At 39.0% G+C, this 26,292-nt stretch overlaps 1 protein-coding gene across 1 annotated transcript in view; it reads right to left on the reverse strand.

The window, feature by feature from the left end:
• Nucleotides 1-12,332: 12,332 nt before the first annotated feature.
• The window catches only part of LOC138090498 (complement factor H-related protein 3-like), a 64,082-nt gene continuing 50,122 nt past the window's right edge, over nt 12,333-26,292 (reverse strand). Inside the window, exons 5-6 of the mRNA XM_068986122.1 lie at nt 13,162-13,344; nt 12,333-12,727 (exon numbers count right to left, since the gene is read on the reverse strand). Of these exons, the coding sequence (XP_068842223.1) occupies nt 12,531-12,727; nt 13,162-13,344 (380 nt within the window). The 3' untranslated portion in view covers nt 12,333-12,530. The remainder of the gene's footprint in view (nt 12,728-13,161; nt 13,345-26,292) is intronic.

Here is a 26,292-nt window from a genome sequence, read left to right on the forward strand (position 1 = left end):
ATCTGTTTCACCTCTGATAATATACATGTTTCAATATATTCTCTTAAATTATCCCATCCTCACCTTCTCCCACATAGTCCAAAAGACTGTTCTATACATCTGTGTCTCTTTTGCTGTCTTGCATATGGGATTATCATTACGATGTTTCTAATTCCATATATATGGGTTAGTATACTGTATTGGTGTTTTTCTTTCTGACACTTCACTCTGTATAATAGGCTCCAGTTTCATCCACCTCATTATAAATGATTCAAATGAATTCTTTTTAATAGCTGAGTAATATTCCATTGTGCATATGTACCACAACTTTCTCATCCATTCATCTGCCGACGGACATCTAGGTTGCTTCCATGACCTGGCTATTATAAACAGTGCTGTGATGAACATTGGGGTACACATGTCTCTTTCAATTCTGATTTCCTCTGTGTGTATGCCCAGCAGTGGGATTCCTGGGTCATATGGCAGATCTATCTTCAATTTTTTAAGGAATCCCCACACTGTTCTCCATAGTGGCTGTACTAGTTTGCATTTACACCAACAATGTAAGAGGGTTCCCTTTTCTCCACACCCTCTCCAGCATTTATTGCTTGTGGACTTTTGGATAGCAGCCATTCAGACAGCTGTGAGATGGTACTTCATTGTAGTTTTATTTGCATTTCTCTATAATGTCTATTCTTCTTTCTTAAAATTACTTTGGCTTTTGGGGTCTTCTGTGTCTCCATACAAATTGTGAAATTTGGGTATACCTGTGGCGGATTCATGTTGATGCATGGCAAAACCATACATACAAAAACGTGTATGCCTGTGGCGGTTTCATGTTGATGTATGGCAAAACCAATATAATATTGTAAAGTAATAAACCTCCAATTAAAATAAATAAATTTATATTAAAAAATTTAAAAAAAATTTAAAAAGGTAATAGTAAAAATATATCTAGGAATTTCTCTGGAGCTGTTGTGGACAGTATGGGGTCAATTCATTTTCAGATAGTTCCTTGGTCTGGCTTATACTTCTCAAGATCTATAGGCACCTTCCTATGTAGTCAGTGCTGACTACAGGGTTTTAATCTGTTGCACCTGTCACTTCCAAAGTGGGTCCCTCTCTTTATTTTAGCTTTTTCTGTTTACTGGTCTCTTCAGCATCTAATTTCTGCCCTGACACAAGGGCGCGATGGTGGTCACTTTTTCAGGCTCACTTATTCAGTTGTGCTGTTGGGAGGGAGCAATACTGCATAAAAATATCACTGCCATGTATGGGAAGTGCTCACAGTGTTTCAGCCGCCCTGGGTTTGCCTCCGCTCACTGCGTGTGTGCTTTCATTCTACACTTCTCAGGCTCTATGTTGCTCTGCCAGGAACTATCTGAGGTGGGCCTTCGTTTGGTGCCTTTCCCAGGCCCGAGCAGCTCAGGTGACCACGTCCTTGGCGAGCGCAGTCACCCCCAGGTAGGGGGTGCATCTTGTCACCTCCCCCGTCCCAGCCGCTCGGTTTTCTGAGTGTACAATGGACGCGCCTTCTCAGGTGTGCCGGGTGTCTCTTCTGGGGAGCTGATCTCTGGCTGCAACCCTCCCTGCAGATGTCGACCATCCAGAATCCCAGGTAGTCTTGGTTAGCAACAAAGCCTGCTTGCAGTTTGGTAGATGATGCCTCTCTGGGACCATCATTGCCCCCTTCTGGCTCTGGCTGCCCCCAACCCCCTGCCTGCCTGTCTCTGGTGGGGGATGGGCTGGTCTGCTAGCTCTGCTTAGTTCTCTGTTCTGTGAGTGGGCCTGGCAGAGTCTTAAGTTAGGGCTTTTCACGGGATAGTTTCTCTCTCTCTCTCTCTTTTTCTGTCTCTCTCTCTCTCTTTTTCTGTCTCTCTCTGGCTATCTCACAGTCTGGGTTGCTTTCTCACGTTAGTTCCCTGATGCCCTCAAAGCATCAGGGGCCCAGGCTTTACCCTAAGCAATGCAGCCGGTGCCTCCCTGTCCAGACCCTGCTTGCTAATGGCAGATGCGAGCCTCTGGGCTGCTTCTCCTCTGGGAGTTGCCATTGGCAAGTAATCTGTGGGTTTTAATTATTTATTTATTTATTTTTCCTCCAGGTTATGTTGCCCTCTGAGGTTACAAGACTCTCCGCAGACCTGTGGTGAGTGTTTCCTGGTGTTTGGAAACTTCTTTCTTTTTAAAAACTCCCTTCCTGGGACAGATCTCAGTCCTTACCTCTTTTGTCTCTCTTTTTGTCTTTTATATTTTCTCCTACCTCCTTCTGAAGACAATAGGTTGCCTTTCTGGGTGCCTGATGTCCTCTGCCGGCATTCAGAAATTGTTTTGTGGAATTTGCTCAGCGTTCAAATGTTCTCTGGATGAATTTGTTGGGAAGAAAGTGGTCTCCCCGTCCTATTCCTCTGCCATCTTAGGACTGCCTCCCTTCAGTTCTTTTTCATTTATTTCTGCTCTGATCCTTATAATTTATTTCCATTTACTATTTTTGGCTTTTTGTTGTTGTTGTTCTTTTACCAGCTGATTTAGGTGTAGAGTTAGGTTGTCTATTTTACAACTTTCTTGTATCTCCAAGTAGGATTGTATTGTTATACACTTCCCTCTTAGAACTGCGTTGCTACATCCCATAGGATTTGGGTCATTGTGTTTTTGTTGTCATTTCTTTCTATGAATCTTTTGATTTCCCTTCTGATCTCTCCAGTAACCTCTTTATTATTTAGAAATGTGTTGCTTATTATCCTTGTTTTTGTGTTTTTTGTTTTTATGTTTTTTTGCAGTTCTTTCCCTATAATTGATATCTAGTCTCATAGCATTGTGGTCAGAGAAGTTGCTTGGCACGATTTCAATTTCCCGAAATTTACTGTGGCACAATTTGTGGCCCAAGCTCTGGCCTATCATGGAGAATGAATGTTCCATGTGCACTTGAGAAGAAAGTGTATTCTTCTTCATTTTTGGATGGAAATTTCTGAAGATATCAATTAACCCAAATGGCTTAATGTTTCATTTAAGGTTTGTGTTTTCTTATTGATTTTCTGTTTCTCATGCTCTGTCCATTGGTATAAGCAGGGTGTTAAAGCCACTACTACTATTTTGCTATTCTTGAGCTCCATTTTTATATCTGTTAGTATTTGCCTCATGCAAGGAGGTGCTTCTATGTTGGATACATAGATATTTACAGTTGTTATGTGTTCTTTTCAGATTGATTCTTTGATCATTATGTAGAGTCCTTTTTTATCTCTTGCAATATTCTTTGCTTTAAAGTGTATTATATCTGAAATGAGAATTGCCACTCTGGCCTCTTTTGATTTCCATTTGCATGGGTATCATTTTCCATCCTTTTGCTTTCAATCTGTATGTGTCTCTAGGTCTGAAATGGGTCTCTTGTAGGCAGCAAATATATGGGTCTTGTTTTTTATCCATTCATCCAATCTGTATCTTTTGGTTGGAAAATTTAATTCATTTACATTTAAAGTAATTATTGATATATATGTTTCTATTGACATTTTCTTAATTGTTTTTGTAGGTCTTTCCTTTCTCTTTTGTTTACAACTTATATAAAATAAGTCCCTTTAGTATTTGTTGTAATGCTGGATTGGTGGTCCTAAATTCTCTCAAAATTTGCTTTTCTGTAAAGCTTTGATTTCTCCACCAGTTTTGAATGAGATCCTTACTAGATAGAGTAGACTTGACGGTAGATTTTATTTTATTTTTTTTCCTTTCAGTATTTTAAATATATCCTGACATTACCTTCTGGCTTGCAGAGTTTCTGCTGGCTTGCAGAAAGATCTGCTGTTACTTGTATGGGCTTTCCATTGTATGTTACTTGTTTCTTTTCCCTTGATGCTTTTAATATTGTGTTTTATACTTAGTGCTTTTAATCTTTGTGTTTAATATCTGTTAGCTTGATTAGTATGTGTCTCAACATCTTTCTCCCGGGGTTTATCCTGTGTTACACTCTGTGCTTCTTGGACTTGATTGACTATTTCCTTTCCCATGTTGAGGAAATTTTCAACTATCATCTCCTCAAAAATTTTCTCAGTGCCTTTCTTTTTCTGTTCTTCTTCTGAGACCCCTATAACTCAAACATTGGTGAGTTTAATACTGTCATCGGTTTCTTCTCATTCTTTTTCCTTTATTTTTCTCTTCAGCAGTTATTTTTCCCAATCTGTCCTCTAGCTCACTTATCTGTTCTTATACCTCAGTTACTCTATTATTGGTTCCTTCTAGAGTATTTTTAATTTCAGTAATGTGTTATTCATCTCTCTTCATTATTTATTCTTTATTTCTTCTACATCCTTGGTAATTGTATTAATTGTGTTAATTGCTTCTTGCATATTCTACATCCTATTTTTGAGGCTTTGGAACATCTTTACTGTAATTATTCTGAATTATTTTTCAGGTAGTTTGCTTATTTCCTCTTTCTTTATTTGGCCTTGTGAGTTTCTACTTTGTTTCTTCATTTGTCCTATATTTCTGTGTCTTTATTTATTTATTTATCTATCTATTTATTTTCTAACTTGCTCCATTTGAAGTCTCCTTTTCCCAGATTTTAGAGGTGTATCCCTTCTTCCTTTTGGTTTTTGCTCTCAGTGGGAAAGGTTGTTTCAGTGGTTTGTGTTGATGTCTTGTTAGGGGTGACCTGAGTCTGTGTTAAAGTGGAGGAAGTGAGTTGTTTTATTTATTTATTTATTTTTTCCTGATGGACAAGGCTGTGTGAGGTGGTATAATTTGGAATGTCTGTGGGAATCTTGTGGCTGATATTGTTTTTGTGTTTTTGTCTTGCGACTTGATTGGTTAAGGTATCCTGCAGGGTATGCCATTGGCAGCCCAGTGATACCAGGCTCTGTTTACAGTTCTAGGCCTTCATGGATTTTATCAGTAATTAATTTCCTTAATTTCCATTGGGGGGTGGTGCAGTTAGAAGTTCATTAGCAGTCTCGGATCTTGGACTCAATGCTCCCACTTCAGTGGTTCCGTCTCAGGCACAATCTCCCATCCTGAAATTCTCCATCTCTTCCTTTCATTTTTTATGTCTTATCTTTTGTCCCACCTCATTCCAGTGAGCTTAGTTTGCCACCATGGAGGCCTGGGGTCTTCTGCTGTCTCTTAGAGGCTGCTTTGTAAGCATTGTTCAATATCTTGATGAGTTTTTGGTGTATTTGTGGGGAAGCTGGAAACCTCCCCATCTTACTCCTTTGCCATTTTTTTCTACTTCTTTTTATGTGTTGCTGTATTATATAAAATTGTGTAGAATTCTATATAAAATATCCAGTGCATTTAAGAAGTAGCATAGCATTTTTGTAAATGGCACAGTATTTAGAGACAGACTAATAAGCATTTAGTTGTTTCATAACAATGGGATAGATGTGAGGTCTTCAGTGATATACTATGAGTTGTGTGGCTTCCATCTCATCTGTGAAGTATCTACAATCATATACTCAGTAAATGAGCTTCCTTTCTATCATCTTCCCTCATAGCTCATTAGTAAAGAATCTACCTGCAATGCAGGAGATCCAGGATCAGTTCGTGGGTTGCAAAGATCTCCTGGAGAAGGAAATGGCAACCCACTCCAGGATTCTTGCATGGAGAATTCCATGGACAGAAGAGCTTGACATTCTACAGTCCATAGAGTCACAAGAGTCAGACATGACTTAGCAGTTAAACCACCACCATACCCAGTAATAAGGCCCTTTGTGAAGATCACACATGTTAATTATACAATATCTTGAAATGTAGTATTGATAAGTATTCAGTTGTTACTAAAACTTAGTTTTTCTTAATTTGATATCTTCTTAGGCAACTATCTTACCACTAAACATTCCTGGGGATACAAACTTCAAGGGAAGATAGAATCGTAATCCTCACTAGCAAGTCATATCTCCAGATACAAACTGCAATTTCCTAACACTAAAATAAAGAAGACTATAGTGGAGAATGGATTAAGAAATCATACACATTATTCTACAAATTACTTCATTAGAAATTGAATTCTATGTTTTAAAGCAGGTTTAGGTTCATACCAAATGTGAGCAGAAAATACAGAGTTCCCAAACTCCCCACCACACACACACACACACACACACACACACACACACACACACATACACAGAGATTGAGATTTGTTTTAAGGATCTGGCTCATGTGATTGTGAGGACTGGTAGGTCTGAAACCTGCATGGTAGGTGGCAGCCTGGAAAATTCAGGAAGGGTGTGTGTTGCAGTTTTTACTTTGGAAGCCTTGAGAGGCAGAGTTCCTTTTTCCTGGAAGGAGCTCAGTGTTTTATCTTAAAACTTTCAACAGAATGGATGAAGTATACCCATGTTATGAAAGGTAATTTACTTTATTTAAAGTTTGTGATTAAATGTTAATCATGTCTTTAAGATGCTTTCAGAGAAACAGCCAAACTGGTTTGACCAAACTACTGAGTACTATAACCTGGCCAACTTGATACAAAATTAACCACTATACAAAATATCCAAGGTGAACTTGGATATTTAGTTCAGAAGACTGCCAACCCAATTATGGAAGATTCATCTAATTTCTTCTCGCTGCTGGCGTAAAATACATGAGATGAGTTGTAAATGGAAGAATGAATCACCAGTCATTAAGAAGTCAATGGGAGATAATTCAAAATTTCTCAGTGGAGCTAGTGGTAAAGAGCCTGCATGACAATGCAGGAGATGTAAAAGATGGGCATTTGATTCCTGGGTTGAGAAAATCCCCTGGGGAAGGAAATCACAACCCACTCTAATATTGTTGCTTAGAGAATCCCATGGACAGAGGACCCGCTCAGGCTACAGTCCCTGGCGTCGCAGAGAGTTGGACACGATTCAAGCGACTTAGCATGGCACAACACAAGACAGAGATAGAGATGCTGTTATCCAGGGATGATCTGTGTTTTATCCACATGGCTGAGAACTTATACGTATTAAAGCACAAGAGACTGAAAAGGTTTTTGAGAACTTTATACTAGCAGAAATGCATTCAGCATGGACTGAAAGGGACAGGCATCATACACATAAAAGAAGAATGCCTTCAAAGATAGAGCTCTGATAACAGGGCTTCTTCCAGCTGAGAAAGTAGGCTCACTTCTTTGGTGGATTGAAAAGTTGTGGCTTTCCCCCATTGGCTTTTTTTTTTTCATAGAAATGTGTTCTCTCAATTGGAATCTAATGAGATTTCTCCTCATGGGTTTTGAGTTTAAGACTTGAGACTCATTTTTTCTTTATCTTTCTCCATTTTTGAATGGTAATGTCTATTCTATGTATGTATTAACATTGTACTTTGGCAGCACACTTCTTGTTTTCTGGTTCATAGGGTCACACATGAATAGGAATTTTGCCCAAGGATGGACAAGAAACTGCGTCTCACCCATAACTATTTGGAAGACATTTAATAAAATTTGGGCCTTAGAGTTGACACTGAAAAGGGTGAAAACTTTGGGAGATGCTGGGATTGAGTGAATATATTTGACACTTGGAAAAGACAGGAAGCTGAGAGGCTGCAATGTGCACTGTTATGTGTCAAACAGTGTCCTCAAAAGAGTTTTTAGAATCCTTACAGGCAAGACCTAAAAGTCTAACAGATGTAATCAAGTTAAGATGCGATCATTTTGTGACACTTAGATTATTCCCAGGTTGTGGCTGTTCATTTCAGAAAAAGCAAAACTACAGTCACAGAAGCCAATTTAATGGTTCTCAGAGGTTAGGGTTTGATGAAGAGAATTGCCTGCAGAAGATTTTTCTGGGGTTATTGAACAGATGGTGCTAGTGGTACAGAACCTGCCGGCCAATGCAGGCGAGCTTAGGTTTGATCTCTGGGTGGGGAAGATCACCCGGAGGAGGAAATGGCAACCCACTGCAGTATTCTTGCCTGGAGAGTCCCATCAACCCAGGAGCCTGGCAGCCTACAGTCCACAGGGTCGCACAGTCAGACACGGCTGAATGCACAACAGCCTGTATTTTGACTAGATGATTCTTATACAACTGTATACATTGGTCAAAATTTCTTCAACTCTGTGCAACTCAATTCCTCCTTTAAAAATAATTACTTTTAAGAGTGATTCTGAAACCATTTTATTTTATTCAATATATTTTCATAATTAATAAAAGATCTTAGACTTAATTATCCTTGATGGATTTAAAAGATTAATTTCTCATAAGGCATTAGTGTAAACCTAAATTTCCTTCTTGTCCTTAGACTTGGGCTGTACATTTGCATCTTAGTATGTGGATAAGGCCACTTCTCCCAAAGAGAATTGACTGTGTGTAGGATCTGTTCATAATTCTTTAATTAAAAAAGAAAAGAAGTTTGACATATACCGACTACTATATATAAACTAGATGGCTAATAAGGACCTACCATGGAAGACAGGGAACTCTACTCCATACTCTGTTACAACCTATATGGGAAAAGAATCTTAAAAAAGTGTGTATCTTTAACTGAGTCACTTTGCAAGGCATCTGATACTACACATTATAAATCAACTATGCTCCAATAAAATTCATTTTTAAAATAAAAAATAAGTCAGATTTGTTCACGATTCTCATACTTTCATGTAATGATCCATGCATAGTACATACTCATCTCATGTTTAGCTTAGAAAATCATAACCTTTCACTGAAACTGAAAAAACAATTTGTGTTCTTACTGTCCAGATTACTTTTGTAGACTCACTCTTCATTATTTTTTCCAGACTTGCATCTTGTATGTAATCCTTTTTCCCCTGGTGTTTCACATTGCAGACTTACAAAATATGTCTAGATTCTCCTCTCTAGTACTTATTTAAGGTGCCAGATCATAGTCTATTCTCTAGTACCTCAAGTGATGATGCTTTCTTTTAACTTCATCTCCTAGAGGTACATATTTATAGATATATATTTTTTCACTCTATGTTTTCCAAAAATACTAGATGTGTTAGTACAATTAAGAAAAGACTAAAAAGAAAATTGTAACAAATTTTATTTACAACTGGCCTTCTGAAATACTGGGACAATGGTAAAACAATTCCATTGTTTTACCTCCCACACCTGCACACCAGATTCATGCAAAATAAGTTAGACTTCACAGCTCTTTTTCGACTTCTTTAAAAACAAAACCCTCAAATATGCTTAGTCAAAGACCATCACAGCTTGGAAATTAATACTCCTTATTCAGTGTAAGCATATAAATATGGATGAATATGAATCAAATTTAAATCTCCTATTCCCTAGCTTACCTTCAATAACAAGGACTACACTGATAAAAGATATGATGCTTTTCTTGTCTTTATAGTAGATTTAACTCAAACCACTAACTATGTGTATATATATATATACACACATATATATGTATATGTATGTATTTACACAAGGGGTTAAAGTAACCATAAACAAGAATGAATTTTTGCTATTTTATACATCATGATTAGACTTAGAAGGTATTATTCTTTGTGAAATATGTCATACAGAGAAACACAAGTACCATATGATATCACTTATATGTGGAATTAAAAAAATTAATTGAAAGAGACACGTGTATCCCAATGTTCATTGCAGCACTGTTTATAATAGCCAGGACATGGAAGCAACCCAGATGCCCATCAGCAGATGAAGGATAAGAAAGATGTGGTACATATACACAATGGAGTATTACTCAGCCACTAAAAGAATACATTTGAATCAATTTTAATGAGATTGATGAAACTGGAGCCAATTATACAGAGTGAAAGCCAGAAAGAAAAACACCAATACAGTATACTAATGCATATATATGGAATTTAGAAAGATGGTAATGATAACCCTGTATGTGAGACAGCAAAAGAGACACAGATGTATAGAACAGTCTTTTGGACCCTGTGGGAGAGGAAGAGGGTGGGATGACTTGGGAGAATGACACTGAAAAATGTATAATATCATATATGAAACAAATCACCAGTCCAGGTTCGATGCAGGATACAGGATACTTGGGGCTGGTGTACTGGGATGACCCAGAGGGATGATACGAGGAGGGAGGTGGGAGGGGGATTCAGGATGGGAAACATGTGTGCACCCGTGGCAGATTCATGTTGATGTATGGCAAAACCAATATTGTAAAGTAATTAGCTTCCTATTAAAATAAATAAATTTATATTTTTAAAATAAATTTAATAATGAATGTATGGCAAAACCAATACACTATTGTAAAGTAAAATAAATAAAAATAAAAATATAAAAACAACAGAAAAAATGAATGAATACAACAAAACAGCAACAGACTCACAGATACAGATGAAGAGCAACTGGTTGCCAGTGGGGAGAAGGAAGCTGGGAGGGACAATAGACATATTTGATTAAGAGGTATTATGTATAAAATAGAATCTCCAAGGACATACCATGCAACACAGGAAGCATAACCAATATTTTACAATAACTCTAAATATAATATAGGGAAGTCGCTCAGTCGTGTCCGACTCTTTGCAACCCCATGGACTGTAGCCTACCAGGCTCCTTCCTTGGGATTCTCCAGGCAAGGGTACTGGAGTGGGTTGCCATTTTCCTTCTCCAGCGGATCTTCCCGACCCAGGGATCGAACCCGGGTCTCCCGCATTCCAGGTGGATGCTTTAACCTCTAAGCCACCAGGGAAGCCCTCTAAATACAGTATAATCTTTAAAAATTGTGGATCTCTGTGTTATACACCTGAAACTTGTAAATTAACTATATGTCAACTACAAATTATTTAAAAACAAATTATTTTAAAGATTTGCTAAAAAATAGTTTTAGGTGAAAGTGATTATTAACAAAGTCTGTAAATTAACACTCATCTCTTTACACAGAATGACAATAAATGCAGAAAAATGATAGAACTGATCTTTAAAAATCACCATTTTCTAGACAACAGTGAAATAACCGTTTGCAGCCTTGGGTCATAAATAGATTCTACAACGATTAGTTGAAAAATTTGGAGAAATATTATCTGCAAAAATGTTAACATTTACAGCAAAGATAACTTGTCAACTGTAATAATTTTATCTAAGGGTGAGAAAACCAGCTGTTACCAGCAATTCAGATTTAAATCAATTAGCACCAATGCTGATGGCCATGCTTCTTAGACTAACAAGGTCACTTGATGCAGTACAAAGTAATAAGATATCATCTTAAATATTGTAGCTTGATTATTTAAATCTATTTTAATAATAAAATTTTTATGATATTTAGAAATTTAAAATGTTTATAGTTAACTGATTCAAGCTTAATATGCTGTTTAAAATGTGTGAACATAAAAATCATCTTTCAGACTGGTGGTGAATGTTTCTAAAGTGCTCTGTACCAGCAAAATCAGGAAAACGTTACTAGACCTGGAGTTTATTACCAAATTGATCTCTAAAGCTCCTGTTGTGTCACTTTGCATATTTATTTTAGAAACTATTTTGAGGTTCAAAGTTGATACACACTGAAGACAGAAAACATCAAGAATTCATGTAAGTAAAAAGAAGTGAAACACATTTTACACCTATTATCTGTGAATTCAACTCTAGCTATACTAGTTTCTTACATTTCTTGCCAATATTTTTCTATAAAAATTATTCAGTGTTTAAAGCAGAGTGTCTTTATGTGTGTGTATGTATTTAATGTTGAATTTTTAAATCATTTATATGCCGTGTTACAGTAGTTACACAATGTGATTCTCATTGTTCTTTATTTGAATTATGTGTACTTTGATAAGCATCTTGTAAAATATTATGAGATTCAACCAGTCCAGCCTAAAGGAAATCAGTCCTGAATGTTCACTGGGAGAACTGATGCTGAAGCTGAAGCTCCAATATACTGGCCACCTGATGTGAAGAGCTGACTCCTTTGAAAAGACCCTCACGCAGGGGAAAATTGAAGGAGGGAGGAGAAGGGGATAACAGAGGATGAGATGGTTGGATGGCATCATTGACTCAATGGACATCCGTTTGAGTAAGCTCCGGGAGTTGCTGATGGACAGGGAGGCCTGGAGTGCTGCAGTGCATGGGGTCACAAAGAGTCAGAAACGACTGTGTGACTGAACTGAACTAAAAATATTATGTGTTTCATCATTTTTGGTTTATTCATCTATTGATAGATGAGCAAAAGTAAGATAAACTTCTTATATTTAATTATTGACTTAAATGTGACATTGTTTGCTTTTATATGTTTGTTAAGTGATATTATCAATATTTTGAATGTTTTCCATTTCTTTCCACACTTTTTTCCCTTGTATGCTAAAACAGAGTTTCAGAAACCCTCAGAAGTAATGGAGAAATCTTTAAGAAAGTTAGGAAACTGATGGATGGAGGCATGGAAGTGATTGAATCTCATTTCTTGCTGTAAATGTTTCATGAACAGGACACATAATATTTTGATTTGCCAAGTTTAATGAGGTACTTTTAAGAAGTGATTCATTGGACCCATCTCTCAATTACATTGTCCCCATAATATTTAACACAAATCTGATTTATGATTCAAGATGAGTTTAAAAATATTTGATAAAATAAACAGAATTGAATTAATGAGGAAAAATCTGAATACATGTACATATTTCAGTTTTACAACTGCATTTAGTGTATGTTTTACCCACATAGAGGATATATCACCTTTCCTTCCTGACAAGTTGTTTGAAATGTATCTTTTGCTGTCAGTGGACGATAACCATATTGACACGTAAATTCAATAGTATCCTCTGTTTTATAGTAAAGTTTTGTATCATGTTTCCATCTTAACTGTATGTGATGTTTTTTCATTGTTTCTTCTGAAATTACACATGCCTCTAAAATTAAAGAAAATAAACATAAACCTTTGAGTAATATGCAAATACTTTCTACAGAATTTCAGGGTTTCAAGAACGTTGGTCCAAAAATTCTTCCTCAAACCTTTTCCAAACCAATACACTGAAAATGTACAATGTAGGTTTCATCATATTTAAAAAATTAATGTTATAAAAATGAGATATTTTGTTTAGTGTAATCATTAAATGTTATAAGATTCTTAATGTCAGTTATCATATGAAGAGCTTTCATAAAGGAGCCATTGTTGCTCGAACATGAAATTTTATAACTTTATTTCTATATACAGATATTAATGCTTGGTGTGCAAGCATTAACTCGTTGTTATTTAATCCATAAAATCTCTATTATAAACAGTTAAACATTTTGCTGTGTACAAGGGTTATCCTAGGATCCAAGAGAAGTTTAAAGCATTTACCTAAGCATTTTGGTGGTTCTGACCACTCTCCATTCCGACATACTACGTTTCTGTTTCCCCTAAGTTCGTAGTAGAGCTGACACTGGTACTCAGCAGTATATCCTGGAGGATACACCGATTGCAGGAGTGACGTAATGTCTCCGTTGTCTACTGGTGGAGGAGGCCCACATTTTCCTTGAGAGTCTAAAAAATAATGGCGTTTGTTTATTCAAAGACAACACTGACAGTTTTAAGCAAATAAAAATGCAGCCAAATATGTCGTATGAAAACGTAAGATTTCTGATGAAAGAAATTATTTATAGAAGGAATTTTAATCACTAAAACAGAAATACACATTTTAAGACCTTATTTTACCACCATGGAAGCACATATAGTACTTTAACAAATATGTCTGCTTTGCAGTGTCCTGATGTTCCAACATATTTTCTTTCAGAGTATATGCTGGGAATATGGGTAGCTAAGATAAAAGTTTGATATGTGCAACTTTTTCATTTTGAGGGTGTAGTGCCAGTAGCAAGTATAGACACTGGAAAAAATAAAATGAAAACAGTAGAAAGGGATATTATAAATACCCACTTTACTTAAAGTGACTATGTAAAATATCACTTCAAAAATATCACTGTGTAGCTATGGGATGAATAAGACAAACTCATTCATTGTTCTTAGAAAATCTTCATAAACATCTATGTGTTGCTACAAGATAAACCTTCAGCACAGCAGAATTTGGTCCTGTCTAGAGGTGTTTCTCTGTCTCCACTAACTAGATGTTTATGAAGATTTCCTAAGAGAGAATTTTTCACAAGGATATCTATCCTAGAGATTCAAACATATGAATTATATGTCATATTATTTGAAGTTTATGCACCATGGCCTCACATTTTTGCTAAAAAACATAACTTTTAGGCTTAGGAGCAGAGACTCTGGCTTAAGAGTCTCCTAAAATAAAAGCAGATGCATTAAGCATAAAGGTCTCAGCTGAAAATAAATGAATTTATCCCAGAAGAGAGGTAAGGATCTTAGCAAAATTACTTTTTAGTCACAGGATGTTTTAAAGTGACAAAACGTTGAACTAAATAGTACAATGATATTCTACTCCACTAGTAATTAATCATTAAAGGCAAAAAAAACATACATTTTTCAAAGCTTTGTAACTGATCTTTTAAAATACAGCCATGGAACAGCAAAACACTTCATATGACCCTGCACCAGCAAAAAAAAAAAAGAAAGAAAGACAGACAGAAAAAAGGAAAAAAGAACAAAGTTAAAGAATACTTCTGTATAGTTGTCATCAGGATAAAGAATACTAAGATAATGAATTACTTACTGATGCATACAGGTTGAGCTGACCATCCATCTTGCAGACATGTAATTAACCCTGATGTCTTACCATCTGCTGTTACATATCCTGGTTTACACTTATATTCTGTTTGTTTATTTAGGGGATACATAAAGGTAGATTCAGACAAAAATCCATTCTCAATTCTTATTTCAGATTTTGAACATGTTTCTAAAAGGGAGAAAGCATAAAGAAAAAGTAAGCATATATTTGATACACATTTCATAAGGACCAAAATAAGGTAATGATACAAAAAAGAGGAGTCATTTATGACTATAAACCAAGAAAACATCTAATCATTCCCCCTCCTGTGTAAGAGGGGAAAAACAAAGCAAAAAACTATGAGTTTCCAAAGATATTAAACCAAAACACTTGATTACTATTTTCTAGAGCAAAGCAAGATTTAAAATACTCCAAATCTCTTCTAGGAAATTATTAGAAATCTGTTTGTATAAAGGATCTGGAATCCCACAGCATGTCAGAAATCTTTTAGCAATGGATTTCCTTTCCTGGGACTTGTTGAAAGTATTGCCTAGTCTGGATCTCTTACACAACCCAGAATACAGATCAGGTGATGATCACAGAATCTTCCACCATAGTTAACCCAGCCTTTGTCTCTGAGAATTTGAAATGCTGTCATCAAAACTGAGTGCTTAAAGCCATATCAGTACATGGAATTCAATGAAGATGACAAAGATCAATATATCCATTCATTTTATTAAGGACAAAATATTGATCCTTCAAACCATGAATAACGAAACTTGGAAAAGTACAATTCTGTCACCTATTAGACATCTTCATAGAATTCAGCTAATTTTTTTTAGTACTTCATGGATAAAGAAGAAATCAAAAGAGAAAACTGAATATTTTGAATTGAATGAAAATAAAACCATGATAAGTAAAGTTTTGTATGATTTATGAGATGACACAAAATTGTGCTGAGGGGAATTTTAAAATTACATAGCAATAATAATAATGATAAAGACTGAAAATCAATCATTGCTTTTTCCTAAAATTGAAAATAGAAAAACAAACAAGCCCAACACATATAATTTGGAAACACTGCAGTGATATCAGTAAGAGAGTGGAATAGGCCACCTCTCCTTCCCTCCACAGACACACTGAATTAACAGCTATGTGTGTATCAGCTCCTTCTATTCAAAATAGAAACAGTAGATGAGAAGTTCTGCATTCAAGGCAAGTGAGAAAATGCCAAAATCCTAAGTGGGAGGGAAAACTAAGACACATTCCTGCAATAAGATCCATGCAGCAGAGGACCATACAGTTTGAAGGGAACACTCAACTCCCAGCTTCTCCTGGAGGAGCAAAGAGTTTGATCCACCATCTAGGTCTCTGATTTTGCAAATGCTAGTCCAGGGTCCAGCTTCCAATTTACCTGCCTCTGGGAGGCCTAGGATATCCAGTCTCCTGAGATTACAGAAAGGAAGTGGCAGTTATGAATCTGTACCAGCACTTCTCACAGGTCTTCCCCTAGTTTAATGGAGAGTGAACAACTCCCAGTTTCTCCATGGAAGGAGTCAGAAGGCACATGTGGACCTTCATCTTTTCCCGCTCTGCCTGAGGAGTTGGCTTCTAACTAACCTGTCCCTGAGAGCTGATGAAACCCAACATTTGCATTTGTGCCTGGATACTACAGAGAGCCAAATCATGGTGCAGAAGGCACAGGGTTTGAAGTAGCATGCAGGCATTAACCACAGCTCCTTTCCCCAAGTCAGTGCAGAGTGAGCTAGGTGATTAAACTCCAATTGCCTGTTCCACCAAGTATTCTGACTTGTTCAGTTCAGCTCAGTCGCTCAGTCGTGTCCGACTCTTTGTGACCCCATGAATCGCAGCACGCCAGGCCTCCCTGTCCATCACCATCTCCTGGAGTTCACTCAGACTCACGTCCATCGAGTCCATGATGCCATCCAGCCATCTCATCTTCGATTGTCCCCTTCTCCTCCTGCCCTCAATCCCTCCCAGCATCAGAGTTTTTTCCAAAGAGTCAACTCTTCTTATGAGGTGGCCAAAGTACTGGAGTTTCAGCTTTAGCATCATTCCTTCCAAAGAAATCCCAGGGTTGATCTTCAGAATGGACTGGTTGGATCTTCTTGCAGTCCAAGGGACTCTCTAGAGTCTTCTCCAACACCACAGTTCAAAAGCATCAATTCTTCGGCGCTCAGCCTTCTTCACAGTCCATCTCTCACATCCATACATGACCACTGGAAAAATCATAGCCTTGACTAGATGGACCTTAGTCGGCAAAGTAATGTCTCTGCTTTTGAATATGCTATTTAGGTTGGTCATAACTTTTCTTCCAAGGAGTAAGCGTCTTTTAATTTCATGGCTGCAGTCACCATCTGCAGTGATTCTGGAGCCCCCAAAAATAAAATCTGACACTGATTCCACGGTTTGCCCATCTATTTCCCATGAAGTGATGGGACCGGATGCCATGATCTTAGTCTTCTGAATGTTGAGCTTTAGGCCAACTTTTCCACTCTCCTCTTTCACTTTCATCAAGAGGCTTTTTAGTTCCTCTTCACTTTCTGCCATAAGAGTGGTGTCATCTGCATATCTGAGGTGATTGATATTTCTCCCAGCAATCTTGATTCCAGCTTGTGTTTCCTCCAGTCCAGCGTTTCTCATGATGTACTCTGCATATAAGTTAAATAAGTGGGGTGACATTATACAGCCTTGACATACTGCTTTTCCTATTTGGAACCAGTCTGTTATTCCATGTCCAGTTCTAACTGTTGCTTCCTAACCTGCATACAGATTTCTTAAGAGGCAGGTCAGGTGGTCTGATATTCCCATCTCTTTCAGAATTTTCCACATTTTATTGTGATCCACACAGTTAAAGGCTTTGGCATAGTCAATAAAGCAGAAATGGATGTTTTTCTGGAACTCTCTTGCTTTTTCCATGATCCAGCGCATGTTGGTAATTTGATCTCTGGTTCCTCTGCCGTTTCTAAAACCAGCTTGAACATCAGGGAATTCACGGTTCACATATTGCTGAAGCCTGGCTTGGAGAATTTTGAGCATTACTTCACTAGCATGTGAGATGAGTGCAGTTGTGCGGTAGTTTGAACATTCTTTGGCATTGCCTTTCTTTGGAATTGGAATGAAAACTGACCTTTTCCAGTTCTGTGTCCACTGCTGAGTTTTCCAAATTTGCTGGCATATTGAGTGCAGCACTTTCACAGCATCATCTTTCAGGATTTGAAACAGCTCAATTGGAATTCCATCACCTCCACTAGCTTTGTTCATAGTGATGCTTTCTAAGGCCAGTTGACTTCACACTCCAAGATGTCTGGTTCTAGATTAGTGACTGCATACTCTCGACTCCTCGAGGAGGCTAACTACAAACACAGAAGTTTGGATGAGCAGAGAGGTTAGAGAGGTAACCAAAATTCTGGCCAGGCTGATTGAAAAGGCTGAATTCTGGAAAGGTTCTACTTCTGAGGCCAATCTGTGAAGACTAGGACAAGTGGATGTTTAGTCTAATGCACAGATATCAACACAGAAACTCCAGAAAAATGATCAACTGAGAAGTATGTTCAAATGAGAACAAGATATCCATTGTTTTTTATCCCAACCAACAGCAGAAATTTAACAACCGACCACAGCAATCCTGACTTGGAGTGAGGTGTGGGCTCTATATCATACACTGAGATCCATGATGGTAAAAGAGTAGGTACACATGGAGTACATCTCTCTCCATGGATACATCAGGAATACACCTCCAGACACAGAAGATCTTGCAGAACGCCAGCTGAGAACCTGACTACGGGAAAATAATATATAGAACCAGGCAACACTCAGCAGGACAAAAGAAGTGCAAAAACAGAAGACAGTGAGTAGAACTGGATCTGCATCTGGGGTCGGGAACTGAAGCAGGGGCAGAGCTACACGGGAGGGCAAATGTTTGCGACAGAGGTGAAGCACTGAGACTGTTGGAGAGTGAAGCAGCTGACCAGTGAGTGTCTGAATGGAATGAGGATCACACAGACAATCCTTGCCACAGCTGTACCTACACCAGACAGGGATGCAAGTACCCTAGAAGTGCTTCAGGTTGGAGCTGGAACATAGAGATTCAAAAGCAATCCCGTGGCAAGGTCTGCTGTTGACTGAAGGGAGATGATGTGAAGGAACCTGAGAGAGGAGAGCACAGTGGGAAATGCTTATGAAGAAAAGCCAGCTAACCTGGAGGCATCGTGATACTGCTGAGTCACACACAGAGGATGGAGCCATCTCTATAGCCCCTCTCTCTGCACATATCAGCACCAGACGGCTGAAACGACACAGGGAGGGTGGTCCTTTAAGGATCTGACATGCAAAGCAACAGATGGACCCCAGCCAGGGTAATCTTTAAGTCCCTGATGCAAAGAACAACAAATAATGACCCCAACTGGGGGGCCTGTAAGCGCCTGATAGGGTGAAGCAACAGTGAAGGACCAGCCAAAGAGGCCCTCTGATGGCCAGTTGCCAGAAGCTAGGAAAAGACTCTAATAGGACCACTGCTTCTGCAGCTGAGTCAGTTGGTTTCCCTGAACGCTTGGCACTGCCAGGGTTCCCATAATTCAAGCAGCTGTGTCACCTCCATGCTCAATCCTCACTGGGCAGAGCTGTCAGAAGCTAGAAAAATCCCTAATAGTCACATACCTCCGGTGACAATAGCCACAGCTATGTATCCGGGATTGCTATGGTCCCCATTATCCAAGCTCCTGTGTCACTCCCTAGCTCAATCCCACAAGGACGGATCAAGCAGATGCTACAAAAAAACACTAAGGGCATCATATTTCCTGCTTTCCTAGCCAGTGGCTCCTCTTAGTACCTGGTACTGCCAGGGTCCCTGCAAACCAAGCAACTGAACCACCTCCACATTCAGTCCTCCCTGGGGCACACCTAAGTCCTCCAGGTGAGCCTCAGGGGTAAACTCCTGTGGACGACTCACATGCAAAGGTGGAGATAAAACCACAAGTGAAATCCAGGGGCAGGTGGCTAAGGAATAGAACCAAAACATTCCCATCAGTGGTACAAGCTGAAGATTAAATCCACATGATCAACTGTCAGACTTAATGTATCTTTGGAATATATAAAGGACAATGAGAATTCCTGCAAAAGAAAACACACTAGCACTGGCAGATGTGGACATTAGAGCAAGAACATGTAAGAGCAGAACCAGATTAGAGTCCGAGCTGTGGCCACAACAGGTATGAGACCAGCCCAGAACTGGAGGGCAACCTAGGGAGGTGAGGTGGACTGTGACCCACATTGAGGAAAAGGATGCTGAAAGATAACCCAAGAAAAATATTTATTATTCTTATATTTTAATTTATTTAGAAGTTGCTACTGGGTTTTTAATTTTTACTTGTTTTTTGCTCTCTGTTGTTGTACCTGTTGATTTTAATACTACAATTAAATGTATTTACACTTTTGAGAAATTGTTTTCACCACACATTTAATTTTCTTTAAATACTTCTGCCTCTACATGGTTTTGAGAGTTGTTTTCCTCTTTAATTTTCAAAGCTTTAAAAAAAATTATTTTCACTATTTTCCCACATATCTTCTTTTGCTTGCTTTTCTTATCCTTTTTCTGTTGTTTTTCTTTAACATACATAAAACTTCTTTATCTACCTCTATTTAAATTTGCTTTTCTAGCTTTTCTTTCTTTTTTTCCTTTTCTCACTTTTCCTAGTTATGTTTATTAGTTTGTTTTGCTTTAGTTGTTTTATTCCCCTGTTGACATATGGCTTTGGTTTTGTTTTCCAGTTTACACTTTTAGTCAGATTTGTTAGTAACTAGTTGATATCATTCTTACTTTCCTTTGCTCATTGAATAAATCTCTTCTTTTTTTTTTTCACTGTTTTGGTTTTGTTTATGTGTGTATACCTGTGTGTATATTTCCCATCTTTTTGTTAGTACTTGCCTGATTTTGCATCTGCCATTTGTCTGAGGTTTGTAGTTTGTTTCTAGTTTTAGTGTGTTTGTTTTATCCCCTTTAATGCCATTACAAACCGCCTGTGGAATCTCACTTCCCTGGCCAGAGATCAGGCCCAGAACCTTTGAAGTGGAAGCACTGACAAGACTCTAGACTGCCATAAAACTCCTAATCCCAGGGAGTACTTATTAGTGAGAATTGTCATGAAAGCCTCCACCTGTATACACCTGGCATCACCCAACTACCAGCAGTATTCAGTGTAGGATGCCTCACCCCCAAAAAAATCAAACAAGATAAAAACACACACCTAGTCATCAGTAAACAAGACTGCCACCTCATACAGCCCTGCCCATCAGAGAAAGAGAGGGAAAAAAAAAAAAAAAAACTTGCCTCATTTACCAGAGTACAAACAAAAGTCATGCCCAAAAGAAGCCTACACAAACCACTGGCACAATCTTACACCCCAACGGCAGACCAAAAGGAAGAAAGTATTCAAATTGAAAGCCTGAGAAAAGGAGACATCAAATGCAATAATGAAAAAAAGAAAAGGTAAAAAATTATTGCTCAAATGAAGGAACAAACTAGAAGCATACAAGACTGAAAAAAAAAAAAAAACACCTTAAGAGGAAATAGTTCAAATTCCTGAAAAAAATTCAGAATAATGATGGTAAAGACGTTCCAAAACCTTGAAAACAGAATGCATAAAATGCCAAGAAGCAACCAACACAATTAACATAATTACCAAAGATATAGAAGAAATAAAGAATAAACAAACAAAGATGAATAACACAATTACTGAAAATAAAAATACTCTAGAAGGAAACAAGAATAGGATAACTGAAGCAGAAGAACGGAACAATGAGCTGGAAGATAGAATGGTTGAAATAGTTGCTGATCACCAGAGTCAAGGAAAAAGAATGAAAATAATTGAGGAGAGCTTCAGACACTTCTGGGACAGTATTAAACACACCAACATTTGAGTTATAGAAGTCCCAGAGGAAGAAGAGAAAAAGAACGGCACTGAGCAATTTTTTGAAGATAATATAGTTGAAAACCTTCCCAGCATGGGAAAGGAAATAGTCAATCAAGTTCAAGAAGCACAGAGAGTCCAACACAGGATAAATCCAAGCAGAAACATGTCAAGACACATACTAACCAACAGAGATTAAACATAAGGAAAGAATATTAAAAGCAACAAGGGAAAAGCAACAAGCAACACACAAGGGAAAGGCCATTCAATTAATAGCTGTGTTTCAGCAGAGATCCTGCCGGCCAGAAAGGAATGGCAGGATATATTTAAAGTACTAAAAGGGGAAAATCGACAATCAAGATTACTTTGCCTGGCAAGGATTTCATTCAAAATTGATGGAAAAATTAAAACATTTACAGATAAGCAGTAGTTAAGAGAATTTGGCACCACCAAACCAGCTTTACAACAGATATTAAAGAGACATATAGGCAATGAGCATAAGACAAAGGAAAGACCTACAAAAAACCCGAAACAATTAAGAAAATGTAAGTGGGGAGCGGTCTTAAGATGGCAGAGGAATAGGATGGGGAGATCACTTTCTCCCCCACAAATTCATCAAAAGATCATTTGAATGCTGAGCAACTTCCCCAGAACAATTCCTGAACGCTGGCAGAGGACACCAGACACCCAGAAAGGTAGCCCATTCTCTTTCAAAGGAAGTAGGACAGAATATAAAAGACAAAAAGAGAGGAAAAAGAGTTAGGGACAAAGACCCGCCCTGGGGAGGGAGTCGTGAAGGGGGAGAAGTTTCCAAACACCAGGAAGCCCTCTCACCAGTGGGTTTGTGGGGAGTTTTGGAATCTCAGAGGGCAACATAAAGTGAAAGACAGAAAGAAACAAAAAAGTGAAGTTGCTCAGTTGTGTCCAACTCTATGCGACCCTATGAACTGTAGCCTACCAGGGTCCACTGTCCATGGGATTTTCCAGGCAAGAATACTGCAGTGGGTTGCCATTTCCTTCTCCAGGAGATCTTCCCTACCCAGGGATCGAACTCAGGTCTCCCACATTGCAGGCAGATGCTTTAACCTCCGAGCCACCAGGAAGAGGGCAACATAACAGGGAGGGAAAAAAAAAAAAAATACAAACCATAGAATATGTGCCTTAACCACAACTCCAAGCAGAGAAATAGCTCAGATCCTCAGGTCTGCCACCAGCAAGAGGGGGAGGCACTTTTGCATTGCTTAAGTTTAAGGACCTGTCCTGAATGCCCTGAGGACAATCTGAGGGAGCTAATGTGAGATAGCAATCCAAACTGTGGGACAGACAGAGAGAGAAAGGGATAAAAGAGAGAGAGAAAAGCTCTAACCTAAGCCACATCCTGGCCCACTCACAGAACAAAGGATTGAGCGAATGCCAAAGGAGAGCTAGCAGGCTGCAGACCGGCTCCTCCCCAACCCCCCCCCCCCCCCCACACACACACCAGAGGCAGAGAGGCAGACAGGCGACAGCCAGAGCCAGAAAGCAGGGGGCAATTTTGGCCCCAGAGACGGCATTCTCCACCATACTGGGAGCAGGCTCCCACTTGTTAACCATGTCTTCCTGAGATATTGAATGGCTGACATCTGCCAGGAGGGTTGCAACCTGAGATCACCCCCCAGAGGAGACACACAGCACACCTGAGACGGCGCTCTTGCGGCACACCCAGTAAACCGAGTGACAGGGACCAGAGAGGTGATAATATGCACTGCACACCTGGGACAGTGTGCTCGTCAAGCACCTTGTTGCCTGAGCTCCTCGGACCTGGGAAGGGCACAAAATGCAGGCCCAGCCGAGTCTATGCCTTTGTGGAGAAACTGAACCTGAGCAGCTTAGACCAGGGAAGTGCACGCAGCCTAGGGCCCGCTTTAGAAAGTTCCCCTTCAAAGCAACCTGGAGTCTGAGCAGTGTAGACCGGGAAAGCACAGGTACCATGAGCTAGGGCAACCCAGTGTGGTCCATACACTGTGAGCACTCCCCACACATGCCAGTGATATTTGTTTGCAGTATTCCTCCCTCCCCACAGCACGACTGCACAGTGAGCCTAAATAAGTGACCACCTTCACCCCCTTACATCAGGGCAGAAATTAGACACTGAAGAGACTTGCAAACAGAGGGAACTGCTCTCGAATTGACAGGCACAACAGACTGGAACCCTGTAGTTAGCATTGACTAAGCACTGGAAGGGGCCTGTAGACCTTGAAAAGACATATAAGCTTGAGCAAGGAACTATCTGAAACTGAACTGACCGCACACTGCCCTCACCAGCTCCAGAGAAATTCCTAGATATACTTTTACTAGAATCATTTTTTAAAATTTTTTTCAGTTCTTTCTTACACCTTTAATTTTTATTTTTATAACCTACTATTACCTTGCAGAAAAGACCCTATTTTTTAAAGCAAATTTCACATATGTGTTTTTTATAATTTGTGATTGGTTTTGTATTTATAATGTTGCATTTTTCAGAGTCTAACCTCTACTCTAGATTTTTAATCTTTGCTTTTTGTTTCTGTTATCAATTGTGTACCTTTAAGAATCTAATCTTCAGTACCCGTTTTTACTTAGGGTTGTGATTACTGGTTTGATTGCTCTCTCCCCTTTTGACTCTTCCTCTTCTCACCCAGGTCACCTCTATCTCCTCCCTCCCCGTATGCTCCTCTACTTAACTCTGAATCTCTCTGGGTGTTCCGGGCTGTGGAGAACACTTAGGGAACTGATTACTGGCTAGATTGCTCTCTCCCCTTTGGATTCTCCTCTTCATCTATCTTCCTCCTCCCTCTTCTCTTCTCCATGTAACTGTGTGAACCTTTCTGGGTGTCCCTCACTGTGGAGATTCTTTTCACCATTTATCTAGATGTTTTATCAGCAGTGCTGAATGGATGGAGAAGTCTTGAGGCTACTGTAAGATTAAGACTGAAAGCCAGAGGTAAGAGGCTTAAATCCAAAACTTGAGAACACCAGACAACTCCTGACTCCAGGGAACATTAATCGACAAGAGCACATCCAAAACTCTGCATACCTACACTGAAACCAAGTTCCATCCAACAGCCAACAAGTTCCAGAGCAAGACAGATAATGCTATTTCTCCAGCAACACAGCAACATAGCCCTGAGCTTCAATATGCAGTCTGTCCAAAGGCACACCAAACCCATAGACACCTCAAAACTCACTACTGGGCACTTCACTGCACTCAGAAGAGATCCAGCTCCACGGACACAAGCTTCCATAACCAGGAAACCTTGACAAGCCAAACGTCCAACCACACCCTCAGGGTGCAACCTCCACAATAAAGAGGAACCACAAACTTCCAGCATACAGAAAGGCCACCCCAAACAGAACAATCTAAACAAAATGGAAAGGCAGAGAAATATTCAGCCCATAAAGGAACATGATACATCCCCACAAAATCAAACAAAAGAGGAGGAGATCTCTCTTTTTGAGTCTATCTCAAAAAGAATTCAGAATAGTGATAGTAAAGATGATCCAAAATCTTGAAAACAAAATGGAGTTGCAGATAAACAGACTAGAAACGAGGATTAAGAAGATGTAAGAATGTTTAACAAGGACCTAGAAGAGATAAAAGAGTCAGTCAATAATGAATACTGCAATAAATAAGATCAAAAGAACTCTGGAGGGAAACAACAGTAGAATAACTGAAGCAGCAGATATAAGTGAGGTGGAAGATAGAATGGTGGAAATAAATGAAGCAGAGAGGAAAAAAGAAAAAAGAATTAAAAGAAATGAGGATAACATCAGAGACCTCTGGGACAATGTTAAAAACCCCAACATTTGAATAATAAGAGTCCCAGAAGAAGACAAAAAGAAAGGCCATGAGAAAATACTTGAGATAATACTTGAAAACTTCCCTAAAATATGGAAGGAAATAGCCACCCAATTCTAAAAAAGCCAGTGGCTCCAAAACAGGATAAACCCAAAAGGAAACACCCCAAGACACATATTAATCAAATTAATGAGGATCAAACACAAAGAGCAAATATTAAAAGTAGCAAGGGAAAAACAACAAATAACACACAAGGGGATTCCCATAAGGATAACAGCTGATCTTTCTACAGAAACTCTTCAGGCCAGAAGGAATTGGCAGGACGTACTTAAAGTAATGAAAGAGAAAAACCTACAAACCACATTACTATACCCAGTAAGAATCTCAATCTATTATGCAGGGGAAATGAAAAGCTTTACAGACAAGCAAAAGCTGAGAGAAGTCAGCACCACCAAACCAGCTCTTAAACAAATGATAAAGGAACTTCTCTAGACAGGAAACACAGAAAAGGTTTATAAGTAAGTATGGATGTGAGAATTGGACTGTGAAGAAGGCTGAGCACCGAAGAATTGATGCTTTTGAACTGTGGTGTTGAAGAAGACACTTGAGAGTCCCTTGAACTGCAAGGAGATTCAACCAGTCCATTCTGAAGGAGATCAGCCCTGGGATTTCTTTGGAAGGAATGATGTTAAAGCTGAAACTCCAGTACTTTGGCCACCTCATGCGAAGAGTTGACTCATTGGAAAAGACTCTGATGCTGGGAGGGATTGGGGGCAGGAGGAGAAGGGGACGACAGAGGATGAGATGGCTGGATGGCATCACGGACTCGATGGACGTGAGTCAGTGAACTCCAGGAGTTGGTGATGGACAGGGAGGCCTGGCGTGCTGTGATTCATGGGGTCGCAAAAAGTCCGACACGACTGAGTGACTGAACTGAACTGAAGTGTTAGTCGCTCAGTCATGTCTGACTCTTTGCGACCCCATGGACGGCAGCCCACCAGGCTCCTCTGTCCATGAGATTTTCCAGGTAAGGATACTGGAGTCAGTTGCCATTTCCTTCTCCAGGG

This window comes from Capricornis sumatraensis, chromosome 14 (genome assembly GCF_032405125.1).
Source record: "Capricornis sumatraensis isolate serow.1 chromosome 14, serow.2, whole genome shotgun sequence".
NCBI classification, from domain to species: Eukaryota; Metazoa; Chordata; class Mammalia; order Artiodactyla; family Bovidae; genus Capricornis; species Capricornis sumatraensis.